Source organism: Electrophorus electricus, chromosome 5 (assembly GCF_041902795.1).
Source record: "Electrophorus electricus isolate QZ-2024a chromosome 5, ASM4190279v1, whole genome shotgun sequence".
Taxonomy (NCBI): domain Eukaryota; kingdom Metazoa; phylum Chordata; class Actinopteri; order Gymnotiformes; family Gymnotidae; genus Electrophorus; species Electrophorus electricus.
In genome coordinates, this window is record NC_137501.1 from 5,882,784 (window position 1) to 5,901,813 (window position 19,030).

General features: G+C 47.7%; 1 protein-coding gene and 1 long non-coding RNA gene across 3 annotated transcripts in view; both read left to right on the forward strand.

Moving 5' to 3' along the window:
* ppil2 (peptidylprolyl isomerase (cyclophilin)-like 2) overlaps positions 1–5,166 on the forward strand; it is a 29,138-nt gene extending 23,972 nt beyond the window's left edge. For both annotated transcript variants that reach the window (XM_027023176.3, XM_081713930.1), the window contains exons 15-20: positions 413–530; positions 623–679; positions 2,107–2,179; positions 3,687–3,749; positions 3,905–4,047; positions 4,797–5,166. In XM_027023176.3, the coding sequence (XP_026878977.2) occupies positions 413–530; positions 623–679; positions 2,107–2,179; positions 3,687–3,749; positions 3,905–4,047; positions 4,797–4,899 (557 nt within the window). In that variant the 3' untranslated portion in view covers positions 4,900–5,166. The remainder of the gene's footprint in view (positions 1–412; positions 531–622; positions 680–2,106; positions 2,180–3,686; positions 3,750–3,904; positions 4,048–4,796) is intronic.
* Positions 5,167–9,207: 4,041 nt separating this feature from the next.
* LOC145657837 (uncharacterized) lies at positions 9,208–14,032 on the forward strand. The gene is made up of 3 exons (XR_014123706.1): positions 9,208–10,873; positions 11,452–11,564; positions 11,667–14,032. It is a non-coding gene; the product is annotated as an uncharacterized LOC145657837 (long non-coding RNA).
* The last annotated feature ends 4,998 nt before the right edge of the window (positions 14,033–19,030 follow it).

Genomic DNA, 19,030 nt, shown 5'->3' on the forward strand with positions numbered 1-19,030 from the left:
GTGTTCCCCCACAGCGACCATTCGCAACGTTGTATTTTGTGGAGTTTGTCCCGGTCATCGCACTTAATGTGTCCGTGGTATTTTATTATGTCTGCTTCTCCCAGACATGTGGTGTTTAGAACTGAATGTATGTTTTGTTGCTATGCGCTTGTGCAAGATGCGTAAAAAAGCACAGCAGTGGTAGCAAGTGCAATCGTCTGTAGTGGCAGGCTATTAGCGCTACATTGTGTTATGTTATGTACCACTGTTTATGACAGACAAACAAATGATGCCCCTCTGGCATAACAAGTCTGTCTTCTGTTTTTCATTTTTTTTCCTCATTGCTTTGCTTTTTTTCTTGCTTCCTCATTCCCGCTTGTCCTCCTCCTCCTCACTGCGACACCTTGGTTGTGTGGCTCTGTCCTCACACTAGGCGGCGAGTCCTTCTGGGGGAAGCCATTTGCGGACGAGTTCAAGCCCAACCTGTCTCACACGGGCCGGGGGGTACTGAGCATGGCCAACTCGGGGCCCAACACCAACAAATCCCAGTTGTGAGTGTGTTCACCCCCACACAGTGACGGTAGGAAAGGTGATGGCATATCTCGTTCTCTTTAACGTTCTCTCTCTCTCTCTCTCCCTCCAGCTTTATAACCTTCCGTTCGTGCACGTACCTGGACAGAAAGCACACCGTATTTGGCAGGTGACTGTACCTTTGGTTGAGTTAAGATTGGAAACAGCCTTTGCTTTGCCCAGGGCCTCCGCCCCAGCAGTGTGTGTATAAGGTGCTAGTGAGGAATGCCTGTCATCCAGCATGTGTGTTCATATGTTCTTGTTTATTATGTGTATGGTGCTCTGTTTGTGCATGAGCGTGCACCCTGCATAATGACTGAGTCAGTCATAAATGTCTTATTTGCTGTGCTCACTGCAAGGCTTATCCTAGGGAAAAGCATGCCTGTTGTTTAGCTAGAACATTCCAGAACACCAGAATGATCACACACACACACACACACACACACATAAATCTTACCTCCCTCGTTCACCAACTGTCTTGCCCATTTGGCAGTGAGTTGTAATCCTTGGGCTCTAGCTGAGGAATTCAGAGACTTGTCAGCATAAGTCTGAACCAACAATTCTCTCTCTCTCTCACACACTCACACACACACCCCATCCTTACGCTTGCATTGATATACTGAAGGATCTTCATCCTACTGTATTTGCCAAGCACGGCTAACCTCTGCACACAGGAACATACTCCCTCCCCCTTATTCAGGGAAACGCACACACTTCCATTTGGATAGAGAGCAGAAAGCAAACAACACCCGCCCCCCCACCCACCCACATGCGTACACACCCCTGTACCACTAGCTTATTGAGGGGGGGGGGTGCAAACCCAAGCTCTCCCACGGCAACCAGAGGCCCCGAAGGAACAGCTGGAAAAGAGGAAAGAATTCTGTACGTGTGTGCCTCCTTAATAATGGTGCCATGGGCCATATTATGCAAGTAATTAGGTGCTGGTCTGTTTTACTTCTTGTATAAATTGCAATTTGCACATTATAAATACTTTTCTAACTTGGATTAGCTTTATTTTCAGGTTTTATTTTCTTGGTCATGAAATAGTTTAAATGAGTGTGCCTTTAAAATATAAATAAATCGTTATTCCTTAACGGGAAGTTTATAGTTAATTGGCCAACAGTCAACCATCTGTTACTGGAAAAGTAATACAAACGTGCTTGTTTATAGCTTGCTTGTATGGGGTTAGGTAGTGTCTTTTTCCAAAACCATATGCAGGACACAGTTTTGTGTAAACCATGGCGTGTTGACATCCTTGGACCTTTCTGTATCTCTCTCTCGCTCTGTGTTTAGTGTTGTACTGTTTTTACCATTTCACAACATCTTTTCGCACCTTAACATTTACTTTTTGAAGTTTCTTGGATATCACCTGCACCCACTTCCTGACCAGATTTATAGTGTGCCTAATTCCTTGCTGGCTAATTTTCTAGCAGTTTCTAGGAGCCAGTTTGCATTATCTCCTCTAGCTGGGGCAATCCTGTGCAAGATTTCTGATTTTCTCTCCCTCTCTCTCTCTCTCTCTCTCGCTCTCTCTCTCTGTCTCTCTGTGTCTTTCAGAGTGGTGGGTGGATTTGGGACCCTCACAGCAATGGAGAACGTGGAGAGCGACCCTAAAACAGACCGGCCCAAGGTACGTGCTCCAGCTCTCCTCCACTGTGACACGAGTCCCTGTCCCCGAGAGGAGCCGCAGCGAGCAGGGAAGCGTGGCTGGGTGCTGAAGGCGTGCCTCGTGGATACCCTAGCCCGCTACCCCACTGCGTCGCACACCTGAGCTCACACCACACACCTTTGGCACTGAAGGAGGAGTTCTCATTGGGATTACCCCTCACTTGTACTCTTGGAGCTGATTGTCTTGAATTTTTTTATTAAGTATTTATTTAGTCATTCACTCATCCGCTCATCCTGCACTGCAGCTGTGGCAAAAAATTGTGCTCCCCCCCCCGCCCAATCCTGCGATCTGCTGAGCTTGCGTACAGACTTATCGGAGGTTGTATGGGTGTGAGAGTGACCATGCGCCTCGCTGAGCAGGTCTCTGAGAGCCCCTCTGAATGGCTGCGTTGTAGTCTCAGCTGTTAGAGGCAGTCAGAGTGCTACAGCCTTGTGTCTCTGAATAGCTTCAGTTCTCTGAATGCTCTTGTGCCTGTTGAATCATTCTCACTGGGGAAATTGGACCGGACTTTCAGGGAGAAGATACCCACTATCAGATTGAGCAGTTTGGTGAAGGCAATTTAGATTTAAAGCTAGAGCTAGTTGTGAAAAACTCAGGGCTGTAGATGACTCATCAGCGCACAAACCTTCCATAGGCAGGGGTGGGCAATATCATCAAAAATGCAATACCCTGATACTTTTTACAATACATGATATGTATCGCATTAGTTTGCTACAAAAACAAGTTTATACAGACATAATGCAGCAGTAAACCATTAGTGCCACATAATAAAAATGACAAATGCTGAGTTTTAATTCAGTGTGTACAAAAATATTTTTGTAGCAGAAAGAGACCGAAAATAAGATTATCACATAATCAGCTAACATTGTGTCAGCAGTTTGTTAGGATGGAGTTTTTATTTCTCGTGACATCACTGGGTGTTTTACAGGCCCTTACATTGCTGGTCTACATCTCTCAAATGTAGTCTAGAAATACAGGCATGAGTGACACATGACCACGTTTATTTCTGGGTGTACATGTGTATCTCTGGTATGTAGGATATCAAAGCAGTGTTTTAAAATAAAAGTGTTACATTGATTATTAGTATGCAAATGAATGAATGTGCATGTTGACTGCTTTTCTAACAAATGTGTCCATTTTCTTAGCTACTAGGTACAGTGTGGTGTAGTGTGCTGTGGGTGTGGGTGGGCAGGTGTTAACCGGGCAGCCCACACCCCTGCTGTGTGTGTGTGTGTGTGTGTGTGTGTGTTTGGTAGCGGGACAGCACACACTCCTGCAGTGTGTGTGTGGGGGGGGGTAGCCGGTCAGCATGCACCCCTGCAATGTGTGTGGTAGCCAGTCAGCACGCAATCCTGCACTGTGTGAGCTCTTCTCATTTATTTCAGGCATTCCGTTCTTCAGACACCCTCAGTGGTTGTGCTAAAACCCCTGATTGATTTATGTCTCTCTGCCCCACCTCCCTTTACAGGCTGAGATTAAGCTGCTAAGAACTACCGTGTTTGTGGATCCGTATGAGGAGGCGGATGCACAGGTTTGCGTGTGTTTATGGCTCGTGGGGGAAGGGCTGTATGGCCCTGCCACTATAAACCTCCATATTTCAACATGAGTGCATGCTAGGTCGTAATGTTTCATGTCATAATGTGAGACTTGTCACTTTGCTTGCTTATGTGTGCGCGCATGCTGCAGATAGCTGCCGAGCGGGAGAAGGAGACTCAGAGGCAGGAGGAGGAGCGAGCCCAGAGCTCCACCTCTCTCAGCAAAGACAAAGGCGAACAGCAGCCCAAAACCTACAGGCCCGGGGTCGGCAAGTACATCAACATGGCGGCGGCGTGAGTCTGCATGCACACTCTGTAATGAGGGCTCCCCCGCACAGCCAGGGTGAAGGCTGTCCTCTGTCCCTCGGGTTCCACTTCAAGCTTCCATCACTGCTTCTGAGGCATGGTGAAGCCTCGTTATGGTTGCCTGGGGTTGGAGGAGACTAGGCTAGAAATTAAGAATCATCGTGCGCGAGAGAGACAGCTCACGGGCCTGTGTGAGAGTATAGATCAGCGGGTGTTTGGGGGTGTAACATTGCTCAGTAGGGTTCAGGATATGAACAAAGCTCACCATGGAAGCAGTGGGACATCACTATAATTATCCTGCCCCACCCCCACCCCCCAACTGATCCCCCCCCTCGCTCTCTCTCACATGCAGAAACACAAACACACACACACACACACACACACAAACCAGCTGTACAAGAGTTGCTGTAGACACATCGCATTCTCTTTTCCACTCTCACACACACACACACACACACGCACCTAAAAACAGACACTAACAAGCTTTGCTAGTCTTAGTTCCCCCACTCTGTTCATTCTAATGGGATCCGTACTATTTACTCTGAATTTTCCTGTTGCAATGCATGCAGGTTAATTCTCTCTCTCTCTCTCTCTCTCTCTCTCTCTCTGTGTGTGTGTGTGTGTGTGTGTGTGTGTGTGTGTGTGTGTGTGTGTGTGTGTGTGTGTGTGTGTATGTATGTGTATGTATGTGTATGTATGTGTATGTATGTGTATGTATGTGTGTGTGTGTGTCTCAGGAAGCGCTCTGTGGTGGATGATGACTGTAAAGCCTCCACCAGTCAATCAGCAAGCAAGAAGATCAAAGGTAGGAGTGACTTCGGTGACTTTAGCTCATGGTAGCCAAGCATCTCAGCTCACCGGCAGACAGTATGGACTCTCTGCAGACTGATTCTCATGCTTCTCACTTCTTTTGGGACGATTTTGTAGTTTTAGCTAAGGTTTGGTTCAGCTGTTTTTTTTCTTTTTTTTAAATAAAAGATCACATCTGTCACACAATTATTGTAAAATAGTCCTCCTTGTATTTTTTTCTGTTTCTTATTTGAACAACAATTGTTTATTTGGCAAAGTTGACGTATTTTATGCCAGAAATAAATCCATTTTCCAAAAGCTTGTTGTCGTCTCGTTTCATGCTGGGAGTGTGTCCATCCTTTACAGTCTGTAGTTCATCCACAGCGGTGCCCACCCTCTGTCGGTCAGTGCAGGAGTGGTCCTTCTCCATCCTGATGTCCCACCTTGGTCGTGTGCCATCTGTGTGGCCTTCCAAACGCTGACATTATGCAGGTGCTTTCAAAGGAAGTCCTCAAACCCAGAAAGACAACTGTCCTAGAATGTACCAGTTTCTGCAGTATTGTCTAGGAACTCGTCTTTTTTTGTACAACAAACACGGAGGTCTTTTTGGCTCTCACTCCCTCTGTGTGTGTGTGGGTGTATGTGTGTATAGGTGGGAGACAAGCCTTATGGGTGGCTGTCGCTGTCAGTTATGTAATGCTAGTCTGACAGAGGGGGTGTCTTGGGCAAACAACTGGTCAAAGTCTGATCTGGCATCATGTGTCAGGTGTATCGAACACGAGATCTCCCACACGCCACACATTGGTAAACACATGTTAATCGTTAATTAGGAAGGACTCACTTTATGAATCTTTGATGGCTGGGAGTAATTTCTTAGTGAAACGTTATATCCCCTGAACCAAGTCATCTCATACAGATCGAGGAAACGTCGCGGACTCCACTAAAACATTCATGTTTGGTAGTCCCAGGCAGCTTGGTGTTACAGCAAATCTCTCGGGAGTTATTTTTATATTCAGTGGTACTGGGATACAGTCAGCTCTTCACAAATGGACACCTCAACCTACCCAGACGTGGAAGAGTAGCCTACAACCATATTCAGGTAAATTAATTGTTGCTTCAATGAAGTGACGACAATAGCAAAGAAAATCCATATATAATTAGTCTAGATAAAAATGAAGCTAACAAACTTACAAAGTGGTAATTAAAAAATAAGTACGAGGCATCTTTGCGTAGGAATGGACGTTTTCAATGTTTGACGTGAAATGGAGGCAAAGCTAGAAAGCAAGGTTATGATGAGACGCAGGGCAGTTCAGGCGCTGTTCATCAGGATGTCAAATGGTAGAACAAAAGACTTCCACATTGTGAATGACTAAAATGATATATAAAAAAAAAAAAAAAAGCATGCTTACTTTGCAACTAAAAAAAGGCGCAGAAGCAGTGATTGAGGAAATGGCCGAACCTTCAAACCCCCTAACTGGCCCCGGGGAAGCCCCTCCGATTCACCTTCTGTGTTGCACTAGACCATCCTCAGTTCCCTGGTCCTGATCCCGCCCGTTACGCGATGATCTCTCAGGTCAGCACTGCTGACAACATCGCTCATCCTCTGCTGTCATTGCTGGTCTAGTCATGAAATACCGAAGCGTAAAACTACAGCGTTGCATAGAACAAGAAAGGCTGACGTTTAAGGGCAAGAGAACAAAACACCCGCGGCATACGTGTGCTCGGAACGCCTGCCCGTGCATGCTGGGAGCACAGCTGCTCCAGAGATCAGCCGATTGGCTGATGGCAGGTAACCGCTCTTTGTCTGGTTGCTGTTAGCAGCTCAACAGTGGCTGTTGAGTGGCTGCTGTTACAGAAGGGTCTTCCCTGGCAGATATGGGCCCTGTGCCATCTCCACTCTACCCACACTGTGTGTGTGTGTGTGTGTGTGTGTGTGTGTGTATGCAAATGATGTAGTGAAACTGCACCTGTATGTGTATCTCAACACGGCGTCATATTCGGCCTATGTGTAGTAGAGCGGATGTGGAACAGTGTGTGTGCTCTTTGGGGTTGTGCGCTAGTCTTGATGCGTGACCCAGCTCATGTACACATTCCTGTAAATGAGTGTTGAAGTCAGAGAATGTGTGCATGTGTAAGGGAGGGAGTGTGATGGATAGAATCTTTAAAGTGAGTCTAAGCGAGGCCTTAGAACCCAGCGGGGACAAAGCCTCACGCGCTGACAGCAGTGTAGTGGCTGGGTGTGTGTAGGCACACAACTTTGTGTTCGATACGTATTTATTCCTTTTTTTGGACCCGCTAGCGTGCATACACATTTCTCCAGTCCTGCTTCACATGATTTAGGATCTCTTTTCCAGGTCACTGTTACGCTATTAAAAACAGATTTTCTTTGATCTTTTTACTTTTAGATATAACTCTGAAAATATCCCCCTTTCAAGGGATATTTTTCAAAATGATGTTTCTATGCGATTCCCTGCATGCGGTGCTCATAAGAGAATCCCTGCTGTGTCACATATGGGTCATTCTTTATCTTTATCTTTCTCCATGGTTTTCACTTTTAACTGCATATTTCATTCCTCCCGTTTAATTTCCGTTCCCCCTCATTTCCGTTCCCCCTCACCTTGTCGTCTGACAAAAAGGGACAGACAATCATAAAGAACATGATCAGCCCTCTCGCGCTCTTCATCTTTCCCTCCCTCTCATTCTGGCTTTCTCTTCCTCGGCCCAAGTGTCCCCCGGTATCTCTCTCTTTCCCTCTTTCGTCACTCTTCGGTAAGAGCCTTATCAGGGTTTTTTTTTTTTAACAGAAGCTGCCTGGGTTTACGGGCAGAGAGCTGTGCGCCTCCTCGGTGCCCTGCTCAGGTGATGTAACGTGGGACAGCATGGCCTTCATGGCCGCGGCTTTCAACTCTAGCCCTCAGATCCAAAATCTGCTCCTGGTTTTCTGTAATCCCTGGATCTTTATTTACACCATACAACACGTGCATAAAAATCACTGCCCATATTCTCCAGGTAGGACTGAAGCATTTCATCAAAGTGTCCAGTCAGTTCCATTAACTCTTCACTTAATTACCCAAGATAAAATCTAGGAGTGGAGACTGTATTTAAAGTCCAGAGCTAAACACCTCCGTGCTAGTAGAATCTAAGTGGTATTCTGTGTGATGCATGGCGATCAGACCCCTGTAGCTGGTGCCTGTGTGCAGAGGCTGCTTCTTTTACATCTCCATTTTTATTCTGCTAGACTGATGACTCACCGCACCACAGTTATCTGTCTGCCAACATGTCCCGCTTCCTGTCTGTCTAGCTGTGCATCTGTCAGTCAGTGAGGTCACACTGCTAAACAGGAGTGAGTCTTTTAACGCGCTCACCTGAACGCTCGGGTAGGGCGCGCAGCTTGTGACGCCAAACTTGTGTGTTCGGTTCCCCGTGAGCACACGTACTATTTTACACAGAAACACCAGTCGCTCTGGATAAGAGTGTTTGCTAAATGCTAGAAATGCAAGCCTGCAGGCCTCAGATAGTAATAAAAACAAGCTTACGGCTTTCCACCTGCCTCGCTGGGACCAGCAGCGGAGGAGCTGACAGTTGTCCGAGTCAGAGCGGAACAGCTTGAAGCTGCTTCTTCCCAGATCTGGACTCCTGTGTCGTGGATCCACACCGCCTCCCATGCCTGAGCTGGGCTTTCCTTTCTGTACATGCATGGGATTGTTGCTGACTATGTGGGACGCACAAAGGCTGCAGTATTCCAGCAGTGCTCCTCTCTCCCAAACCCAACCAGGCTCGGTGCCGCACTGCTGGGGTTGGACTTAGGCAGGCCTCTCTCTACCTGAAAGCCCTTACCTCCTTAAAGGGACCCAGTCCATTAAATACAATAACGTGGGAATCCACATATAAATGTACACAGATGCCCATTTAAAGGAGTTTATCTGGCCTTTTTTCCAGGTGCTGTTAGAATGCTTTTCCTGTCCATTCCACAGGGAGCTGATTTCCAGTGGGGATGCTCTGTTCCCTGAGTAAACACCAATAAGGGCTGTGAGGCCCCCTGAAGCCTGGGGCTAGAGTTGGGAGCCAGCCTTGTGGGAGAAGCTGAGCTGGGGGCAGGGAACGCTTGCCTAAGGCCCTCAGGCATCCACCAGCAGGTTGTGTGAGATAAATGCTGTATATGATATGTGGGGTGAACTCTCCATGGCACATATGGGCATTTAGAGGAAGAGGCCACAGTGTCAGCCAAATGACATGTTTTCATTACTAGCAAAACAGAGACCAGGCCTTAGAACAGAGTGTCTCTTTGTGTGTGCTCTGCTCTGTGGATGGGTGTGTGCTGTGCTGTGTGCATGTATGTGTGGGTGGGTGGGTGGTGCACACATGCTGCTCCTGAAATAAACACCAGGCTAAATTTAGCATTAGCCATGTCCCTAGAGGCTGTAACTCTTAACGGCACTCTAATGCTTGAACCGAGGAATTCATCTTAACTTCTGCGCAACGTGTGTGTGTGTGTGTGTGTGTGTGTGTGCGTGTGTGCGCGTGCGTGCGCGCATGAGAGAGAGGGAGATTGTAGACAGTATACTGTAGACAGTACACAAGAAACTGGTTATAATAGATTTGTAATGTAAAAAGAAATGCCTGTGAATTTAAAGGTGTAGAATGCCAGCTTACATTTGAGTGTGCTTACATCCACAGTTTGGAGCATAAAGAAATCACGACCCATTACACTGGACAAGTTCCAATAATCATCTGTAAAGATGGCAGGTTGTGTGCAGTTCCTTTGCTCTGTAGGCTGCAGCCCCAAGCTGCCACCAGAGATGTGCTGCCAGCACTGTAATGAGGCAGATCTTGGCTGCTGCTTCCTGCTCGTGAGCGTTCTGCCTGGCTCTCACCAGGTTGGTGAGCTTGTTCGGTCAAGAACATTCTATTTTTTGACCCTGAAAACATTCTCTAAAAGTGCACGTCAGGTCAGGGGTTCTGCAAGGCAAAGCGAGTGCTCAGCGAGTTTGCAGGCGTTTGGCTGGATGCGAACGTTTGCCCCGCAGGGGGCATTCGCATCATCAGTGCGGACAAGGGAAGGAGGCGCCGCTTGCCGCTCAGCATGCCCACGCCCTTTGACCCCGCTGCTGTGGCTCCTCTGCAGGTTTGAGCTCCTCCCTGCACCTCGCCACTGCAGCTTGATTCATCTCCATCCGTCCAGAAGACTTCGCCCGAATCTAAGGGCTTCTTTAGCATTATGGGTGTCCTGGTGCTTGGCATGTTAAGGCGAGCACTCCGAGGGCACGCTGGCTTCTCTTTGAGGCAGTCTTTGACGCATCTGCGCCTGCCGTCTGCAGACTGGTCTCTTGCTCTGGTCAGCAGTTTTCTTCCCTGATAACTGAGTTGGGCCGTGTTCCTTCCCCCGGTGCTAAGTTCTGGACTCTAGCCGGCTGGGACTCGCACACCCGAAGCCTCGGCCGGGTCTCTGGTCTGATTGTTTCTGTCTTCACAATGGCCTGCTTGTCTGCCACCGCCACAGATGGCGAGTGGCTCCTGCGCTGGGTTCCGGATGAGGTCACATGGAAATTCAGTTGGAGGAACCCGGCAGTAACACACGACTGGCCAAGGTGCTTCCAAGCAGCGAGTTTCTCGGTTCCTTTTGCTTCTTAAAATGGAGAAGTGTGGAAAAAGGTGTTGCCATTCCAGAGCTGTTCACCCAGTGCATGATGGCTGCACCCTTGGCTAGCTGATCGTCTGGCTTTGAACTGTTGAATTTTAAATTCACTGTGATTGATGCCAGAGCTAAAATAACTCTACTATGTCTACTCTCTCTGGTAGGGGTCACAGGGTTCACACTGTGTGTGCTTAGTATGACTTTGGTTATGCTTCTCTCTTTCGTCTGCTGTGTAATAGCTGTCTTTTTTTGTGTGGGTGTGGGTGTGGGTGTGGTGTTGAGGGTGGTGTGTGTGTGTGTGTGTGTGTGTGTATGTATTTTTAGATAGATGCTGTGCATTTTTGGAAAGCTGACTAGAGCAATTCTATCCTGGCACCAAGGAGAGAGAAGGTGAGTGGTGTGTTGTGTGTGTGTGTGTGTGTGTGTGTGTGTGTGTGTGTGTGTGTGTGTGTGTGTGTATGTGTGTGTGTGTGTGTGTGTGTAAGAGAGAGAGCGAGCGAGAGAGAGAGAGTATGTGTTTGTGTGGAAGAAAGAGGGGATTACAAGTAACATGAAAAAATGGAATCTAAGAAATAAATGTTACTGTCTAATAATCAAAACAGCCATTAATCTGGAAATGGAGCACTCTAATAATATTTATGTGTGTTCATAAGTGGGCCAACGTGACAGGAGGCGGGACAGGGAAGACATGGAGTATGGCAAGGATAGGGAGAGTGGAAGAGCTGGGATGTTAGTTGGGAAACAGAGAGAGAGTCCGCAGACAGACATCAAGTGTTAGGAGCAAAGAGGCATAGATCGCAGATCTGACTACTCTGTGTATTTGTGAGTCTTATACATAAGAGAGAGAAAGACGAGAGTAAAAAAAGAAGAATTCAATTGTGTGTGTGTGTGTGTGCCTTGCACGGCGTGCTGCTGGTGTCGATGATGAACACTGCCTCTCTCATCTCCTCCACCTAAACCACCGCCAGCCACACAATGGCTCCTCACCATGTGCTCCAGCTTGTGTGTGTGTGTTATAATTCTCGATAGAGGTCCAGCATGGCGTGCTGCTGGTGTCGATGATGAACACTGCCTCTCTACGGTAATCTCCTCCTAAACCACCGCCAGCCACACAATGGCTCTTCACCATGTGCTCCAACTTGTGTGTGTGTGTGTGTGTGTGTGTGTGTGTCTGTGTGGGCAGGTAGTGTGATGGAGCTGGAGGAAGCACTATGTGATATGAGCCAGGTGAAGCAGTGTTCTAGCTGTTCTGAATCACTTGTTACACGATGTTCTGGTACACCCCACCTACAGATGACCTCATCTTTCTGCTCCCTGATTGAGCTAGAAACCTGCCTGTGAAGGATGTGCTCAGTGAAGGATGGGTGCGTGTGTGTGTGAGAGTGAGAGAGAGAGAGAGAGAGAGAGAGAGAGAGAGAGAGAAGGTTAGGAGCTTGACTGTGTGTTTGAGAGAAAGGGGGAGAGAGAGTGCTTTTGTGAGTGTGTGTGTGTGTGTGTATATGCATACGCACGAGTGCATTTGGGAGAGAGTGAAAGCGAACAAGCCAGAGAGCACGTCAGCACTGTCACCGTGGTAACAATCGATGTTGAGAGCTGGTCCCTAAGAGGTGCGTGGGATGCTGAGAAGCTGTGACATCATCTAGGAAAACAACTTCCTGTCCAGTTCAGGACACACAGTGATAACATAGAATTATCCATACCTCATCATAATAATGTAGCTCATCATAAATAAGGACATTTTTCTTGACTGAAATGGGAATAACAGGGAAAATCTAATTTAATTAAATATACAATGTATATCTACCACTGGATAATAAACATGATCATTACTCTGTGGGTTTTCAGAAATGTATGTGTACGTGTGAGCATGAGCATGTGTGTGAGATTGTATGTGTACATGAATGGATATGTGTGTGAGTGAGTGTGTATCTGTACATGTGTATATGTTTGGCAATCATGACTTTAAGGTACTGTTGCTGAGGCCTTGGTGTTATGTCATCAGCAGCCCAAAATAGCAGCAGCACTAAAGACTAATCGAAACCAGATGCACACACACACATACAGACAGACACAGGTTACTAACATTAACACAAATATACACACTATACACACAAGCTTTTCCCATGTCTCTCGCCTTAATCTCTCTTACACGCACATCACACACCCATAAACGCACAAATAACCTCTAGTCCTCTTCTGATATAAAAGTGCAGGAGGCTCTATACGTGATAATCATATTACAGATCCACTGTGGGATATTTCTCACCATCTGCTTGTCTCTTCTCTTGCACAGCTGGGCTAAGAACTAGGTTCTAGTGCTGAGACTCTCAAGGCACTCTGGGGCATGACTACAGTAAGGATTACAAATTCCTTACATCCTCTTACGTTTAAGAAGTGTGGGAACCTTTGAAGTGATCCAGCTTTCCACACAAACGGCTCCTAAAATGTGATCAGCTTTGATCTCTCAACAAAGAATAGACATATACATCTTAACATATATACTTATTACATTATTTAGCTGACACTTTTATCCAAAACATCTTTCAGCAATTATGGCTGAGTACAACTTGAGCAAATGAAGGTTAAGGGCCTTGCTCGGGTACCCAAGAGTGGCAACTTGGCAGTGGCGGGGCTCGAACCAGTGAGGTACCTTGACCACTGGGCTACCACTGTGCCTGTCTTTTTTCCAGTTAAAGTCATGTCTGTAAGGGGACAATGATCAGGTCAGGGGTGTTTGACCTGCCCTGCTGCATAAAAAAGCTCAAGGTAGATTTCAGAGGACACTGGACAAAGAAACGCTGAAGATTATCAGGCAGAGAAGATTTGCAAAAGCCCCCCCGCTGTGAGGCAGCTCAGAAAGGGAATTTCACTGCCGTTACGGCTGTGTGAGGAAGCGTGAGGATCTGTGTGAGTGCGTGTCCTACAGTCATCCAGCAGACTTTTACAAGGACCCTGGGGTGACAGAGAGCCTCCGTCTCTGTATTTACGAGTCTACTGTGTGAGAAACGCTCAAGAGTCGTGTTCATGGGACATTACCATGGAGGAGACATGTTAACAGCCACAGCAGCACCCCACCCCACGCGCGCTTCCCAAATGTTGAAGGCTGGCTGGGCTTGGACGTCAGGGAGCAGCACAGCAACAATACTGCATAACAGATGAGTTGAAAGTTTTTGACAAATGTATGCAGCATTATGTCTGGCTTAAAGAGCCCCAGGCTGGGATAACTGGGCCAGTGCAGTCAACCTCTGTATGGGTGGAGTGAAGGATGGAGTGAGGCACTCATGCGGTGAGTTCCAGCCAGAAATGGGTCTCCCGTAATGATTGATCAAACTTTAAAGGCATGGATCATGGGTGAATTAATTGGTCTTCCTCACCTTTAAAAACTACAGTGTGTGTGTGTGTGCGCGCGAGTGAGTGTGTGTGTGTGAGTGTGTGTATGTGTGAGTGTGTGTGTGTGTGTGTGTGTATGTGTGAGTGTGTGTGTGTGTGTGTGTGTGTGTATGTGTGAGTGTGTGTGTGTGAGTGTGTGTATGTGTGAGTGTGTGTGTGTGTGTGTGTGTGTGAGTGTGTGAGTGTGTGTGTGTGTGTGTGTGTGTGTGTGAGTGTGTGTGTGTGTGTGAGTGAGTGTGTGTGTGAGTGTGTGTGTATGTGTGAGTGAGTGTGTATGGGGGGGGGGTGCTGGTATGCCTGGTACATGGCCCCAGGGGCTCAAACACACTCCTGTGTGCAGTTCAGCTACGGTGGTGCTAGCCACTCCTCTCAACTGCTGGGTCAGGGTCTGGGTCTGGGGTCGGGGTCAGGGTCTGGGGTCGGGGTCTGGGGTCGGGGTCTGGGGTCGGGGTCAGGGTCTGGGTCAGGGTCTGGGGTCGGGGTCAGGGTCGGGGTCAGGGTCTGGGGTCTGGGTCTGGGTCAGGGTCTGGGGTCGGGGTCTGGGGTCGGGGTCAGGGTCTGGGTCAGGGTCTGGGGTCTGGGTCTGGGTCTGGGGTCGGGGTCTGGGTCAGGGTCTGGGGTCTGGGTCTGGGTCAGGGTCTGGGGTCTGGGTCTGGGTCAGGGTCTGGGGTCTGGGTCTGGGTCAGGGTCTGGGGTCGGGGTCGGGGTCTGGGTCGGGGTCTGGGGTCTGGGTCTGGGGTCTGGGTCTGGGTCAGGGTCTGGGGTCGGGGTCTGGGGTCGGGGTCAGGGTCTGGGTCAGGGTCTGGGGTCTGGGTCTGGGTCTGGGGTCGGGGTCTGGGTCAGGGTCTGGGGTCTGGGTCTGGGTCTGGGTCTGGGGTCGGGGTCTGGGGTCTGGGTCTGGGTCAGGGTCTGGGGTCTGGGTCTGGGTCAGGGTCTGGGGTCTGGGTCTGGGTCAGGGTCTGGGGTCGGGGTCTGGGTCGGGGTCTGGGGTCTGGGTCTGGGGTCTGGGTCTGGGTCAGGGTCTGGGGTCGGGGTCTGGGGTCGGGGTCAGGGTCTGGGTCAGGGTCTGGGGTCTGGGTCTGGGTCTGGGGTCGGGGTCTGGGTCGGGGTCTGGGGTCTGGGTCTGGGTCTGGGTCTGGGGTCGGGGTCTGGGGTCTGGGTCTGGGTCAGGGTCTGGGGTCTGGGTCTGGGTCAGGGTCTGGGGTCTGGGTCTGGGTCAGGGTCTGGGGTCGGGGTCTGGGTCGGGGTCTGGGGTCTGGGTCTGGGGTCTGGGTCTGGGTCAGGGTCTGGGGTCGGGGTCTGGGGTCGGGGTCAGGGTCTGGGTCAGGGTCTGGGGTCTGGGTCTGGGGTCTGGGTCCCGGGCTCTTAATATGCTTGTGTTTTTCCCTTCCATTTTCTCTTTGCTATGCCAGCGTTGGTCTTTCCTCTCAGTGGACACCCCCTCCCCCATAGTTGGAACTCGGTCAGAAAGATACGGCCTCTGTGAATGAAGAAAGCTCTAGCTGCCCTTGTCTGTCTGACTTTCTCGCTCGCTCTCTCTCTCTCTCTCTCTCTCTCTCTCTCTCTCTCTCTCTCTCTCTCTCTCTCTCTTCCTCCCACACTGGGAGGCGAGTCATAATGTGTCCCGTGGGAAAACAGGTATCAAAGCTTCTGAAAACTCACAACATAGAATGAGAGAAGTGAGAGGTGAAAAGCTTGCCCCCCCCACACCACCTCCTCTACTCTGCCTCTACTGCCCCACCTTACTGATACTGTTTTTTTCCTTTAGTCATGTTCCAGTGTGTCTGTACGTCAGCCTTTCCAAACCATTAAAACAACACAACTGGGACTTTCCTGTCTCTGTAAGGAGTTTCTCATGGCATTCATATATGAGCAGCACATACTAGGTTGGGCTTCTAGGTATAAGTCAGCCATTATAGCACTGTGGTTTTATGTATATGGGCTATTGTTTGAAGCATACGCAAATAAGGCCTTAAACAGAGCCTGTTGCTAATAAAAAAACAGGAGGTCCTGTACACGGACACTGTGGGAAGTCTTTGAGATCGTAGTGAATGTTGAGCAGTGACTCACAACTGTGATTAGGACTTTCTGATATTGCTCCATGAGTGATGTACCAGAAGTGCAGTTATCTCTGTCTGTTTTCTCCTCATCAGTCACACACAGACACAAACACACACACACACACACACACACACACATTTTTGCACACAGAGCATTAATTAAGACCTTAATTGAGAAGATGTGAATCCCGGGTCTCTGAAGACTCCTCATTCACACGCACGCACACACAGTTATATAACAGCGACTGATGAGAGCTCTGGAGAGACAAAGATAAGCACAGAAAATAGCAGTTAAATGGAGGAAATCAACATAATTTCTCACAATAATGATGATGGCCATGTGGCAGTAGTGCTGGGCATACTAATGTCTCACTATTGTTCTCTGATCGTTCACTACTGTTCTCTCAACTTTCACTACTGTTCTGTTAGGGTTCACTACTGACTGACCCCCATGTCGTGTCTTTATAAAAACTGACTCTGCTTGATAAACGGCGCTCCTATAGGATTCGTGTTCAGAGCTCTGATAACAGCATCACCTAAAGCTCTTATGCCAAACAGTGGAAACCAAAAGCAGATGTTTTATTGTGGCTCAGCTCTGACAGCTCAGTCACCGTCTACAGCAGGCTGACTCATTTAAAGTGCCGTTTTGTGATGCACGTCCTGAACTAAATTGAGCTATTAAAAGTGGTAGAGTTACCCAATGCGCCTGTCCAGAAAACAGTTTTTTTAAAAAAACAACCAAATGCCAGACTGTGAACACATTTCCAGTTTTAAAAACTGATGTTTCCATTTCACATTTACCAACCATATTTGTTGGCTATACTGTAGCCCACCAGGAGTTGCTAGTATTTCTCTACAGTGGATGGCGGCTCTGGGTCCCAGTTTAGAAGAGCTGTATGTATGAAGGGAAGGGCTGAGAGGTGTGTGGATGTTTGGTATGTATGTGTGGACATTCAGTGTTGATGGCTGTATCGGTGAGCTGACATGCTTACAATGTCGGTTTTGCAATGACCTTCTCCTCTCCTGTTGTGGTCAACTTAGTGTCTACACGCACACAATCAGGCACATTCGATGCCCTGTATACTTTGTGGTCCTCTTTCCTTTGTAATACTTGGCAATGTGCCCATACTGAAAGAAAATGTGCAGATGCCATCACGGAGTAACAACAGCATGTGCATGTCTGCCAAGTTCTTTATTCATAGACACTATTGGCCCTCCCTCGCTCCTTTGGCCTACATTTATGGAAGTGAAAGACCTTCTTACCAAACGAGTGCTTGCTGATATCACGGGGCAGTTTCAGTCTTTGTTACTTAATGATGGGGAGGGGTCTGTTCAGAGAACAGCGCAGCGCAGGACGTGTGGAAAAGAGAAACTCAATGCAGTTCTATATTTAAAGGTCAGGCTTTCAAATTACAGGCCAGAGGAGAGATTGAGTGAGAGGGGGGAAAAAGAGGACTGAGAACAGTGTTTTCTGTCATGGCAGTAAAAAGCTATATTGCAGACAGGTGAGTAATTGTGGGAAGTCTTACAGACCATTTTAATGTCTCGCTCACACACACTCTTTGACTAACACAGAGACTTCTCCATGATGTCACTCGCACTTCCATGATGTCACACGCCCGTCCATTTATTGATTGGATACTCAGTCTATTTTCACACAGGACAAATATCCACATGACACTCTGGGAATGTGCACCTGTGTGGTAATTAGTAAACCTCAGGATCTGAAGTGGGATTGTCTTTGTTCAGCTTGGTGGATGTCAAGACGGACATAGTTCAGCTCATCCTGTCAGGATCACTTTATTTGTTCAGTGTCTTGTCACTGGTGTGGTATTTTCCCAGATCCAGTTCGTCCATGTGCTAAAGTTAGCTTAGGGGAAAGGAAGCAGTTTTTCCTCTGAACAATATGAAATCATGCCTGGAACATTCTGGAGTTTTTGGGTGTTCTTTTTTTTTTTTTATGAGTTGCCATAGAAACACCACAGCACAGTGTAGCGAGGCAACAAATGCTAACAATTGCTGTTGTCGAAGAGCTACTCTACTAAAGGAAGTTACCAGATGAGAAATAATCAAATCGTGCCCTGTGGTGACACATTTGTATTTACCTTCAAGCTTTCATCTCACTCCTTTCTTCAGATTCCTCTCTTCTTCAGGTCATAGAAGAGAAACCCCTCAGCTAGAGTTTATGATGTGTGTGTGTATGTTATCACAAGGTGGCAGTGATAAATCATTCAATACTGAAACTGGAAACAGGGAGCTTCTGTCACACTGGTAAACACACACACACACACACACACACACACACACACACACACACACACACACACGCGCATATTCATGCATAAAAGAACAGGACCTTATGTGACATGAACTCACATAAAAAGAGTCTTTTTCTGACCTGACTACATACTGTGGAGATATTTTGATCCCCAAAGAACACACAAACAGACAGATAGCGCATTTGTGCTAAGTGTACTGAATGTGTCAGATAGGCAGTCCTTTGATTGTGTTATCTGACTGCCCCTTCAGCAATATCTGCTGAAGGCACTGGCCAGTCCAATAGCCTGTAACCATTCAAACAGCCACCGTTTCACAAGGCAACACAGCTATCTGCACTTGGAAACCATAGAACATTCTTAGAACAAAGAGAGAATGAGATATTGTCCTAAATGAAAAGAGAGAGAGAAAGAGAACACAATCAAGTCTTATCTGGTTTACCCAGAGACTTTGTCCAGTAGTCCTGTGTGTTTATTGTCACTGACCTATAGTCAGGTCAGTAGAGCTGAAACAGCCGTGATAAGCCAATTCAGAACTTGGTGCCCAGACAACAGAAACAACCACACTCATCCTGATCAGACAGAAATGAACACTGCATTTGTAGTTTATCTGTCTGTTTGTGTATTGATCTGTCTATTTCTGTGTGTGTGTGCATTTATTTAACAAAAATCATTGGAAGGTCTTTCATGCAGTCTTAACCTTCTTTCACGTAGCTGGTAATCCAATTTAAATAGTTGCCATGCTGGAAATACAGACTCCAGCCTACTGATGAGTATTAGATGATGACATCGTAAAGGTTGCCTGTTTGTTAGACCAGTGC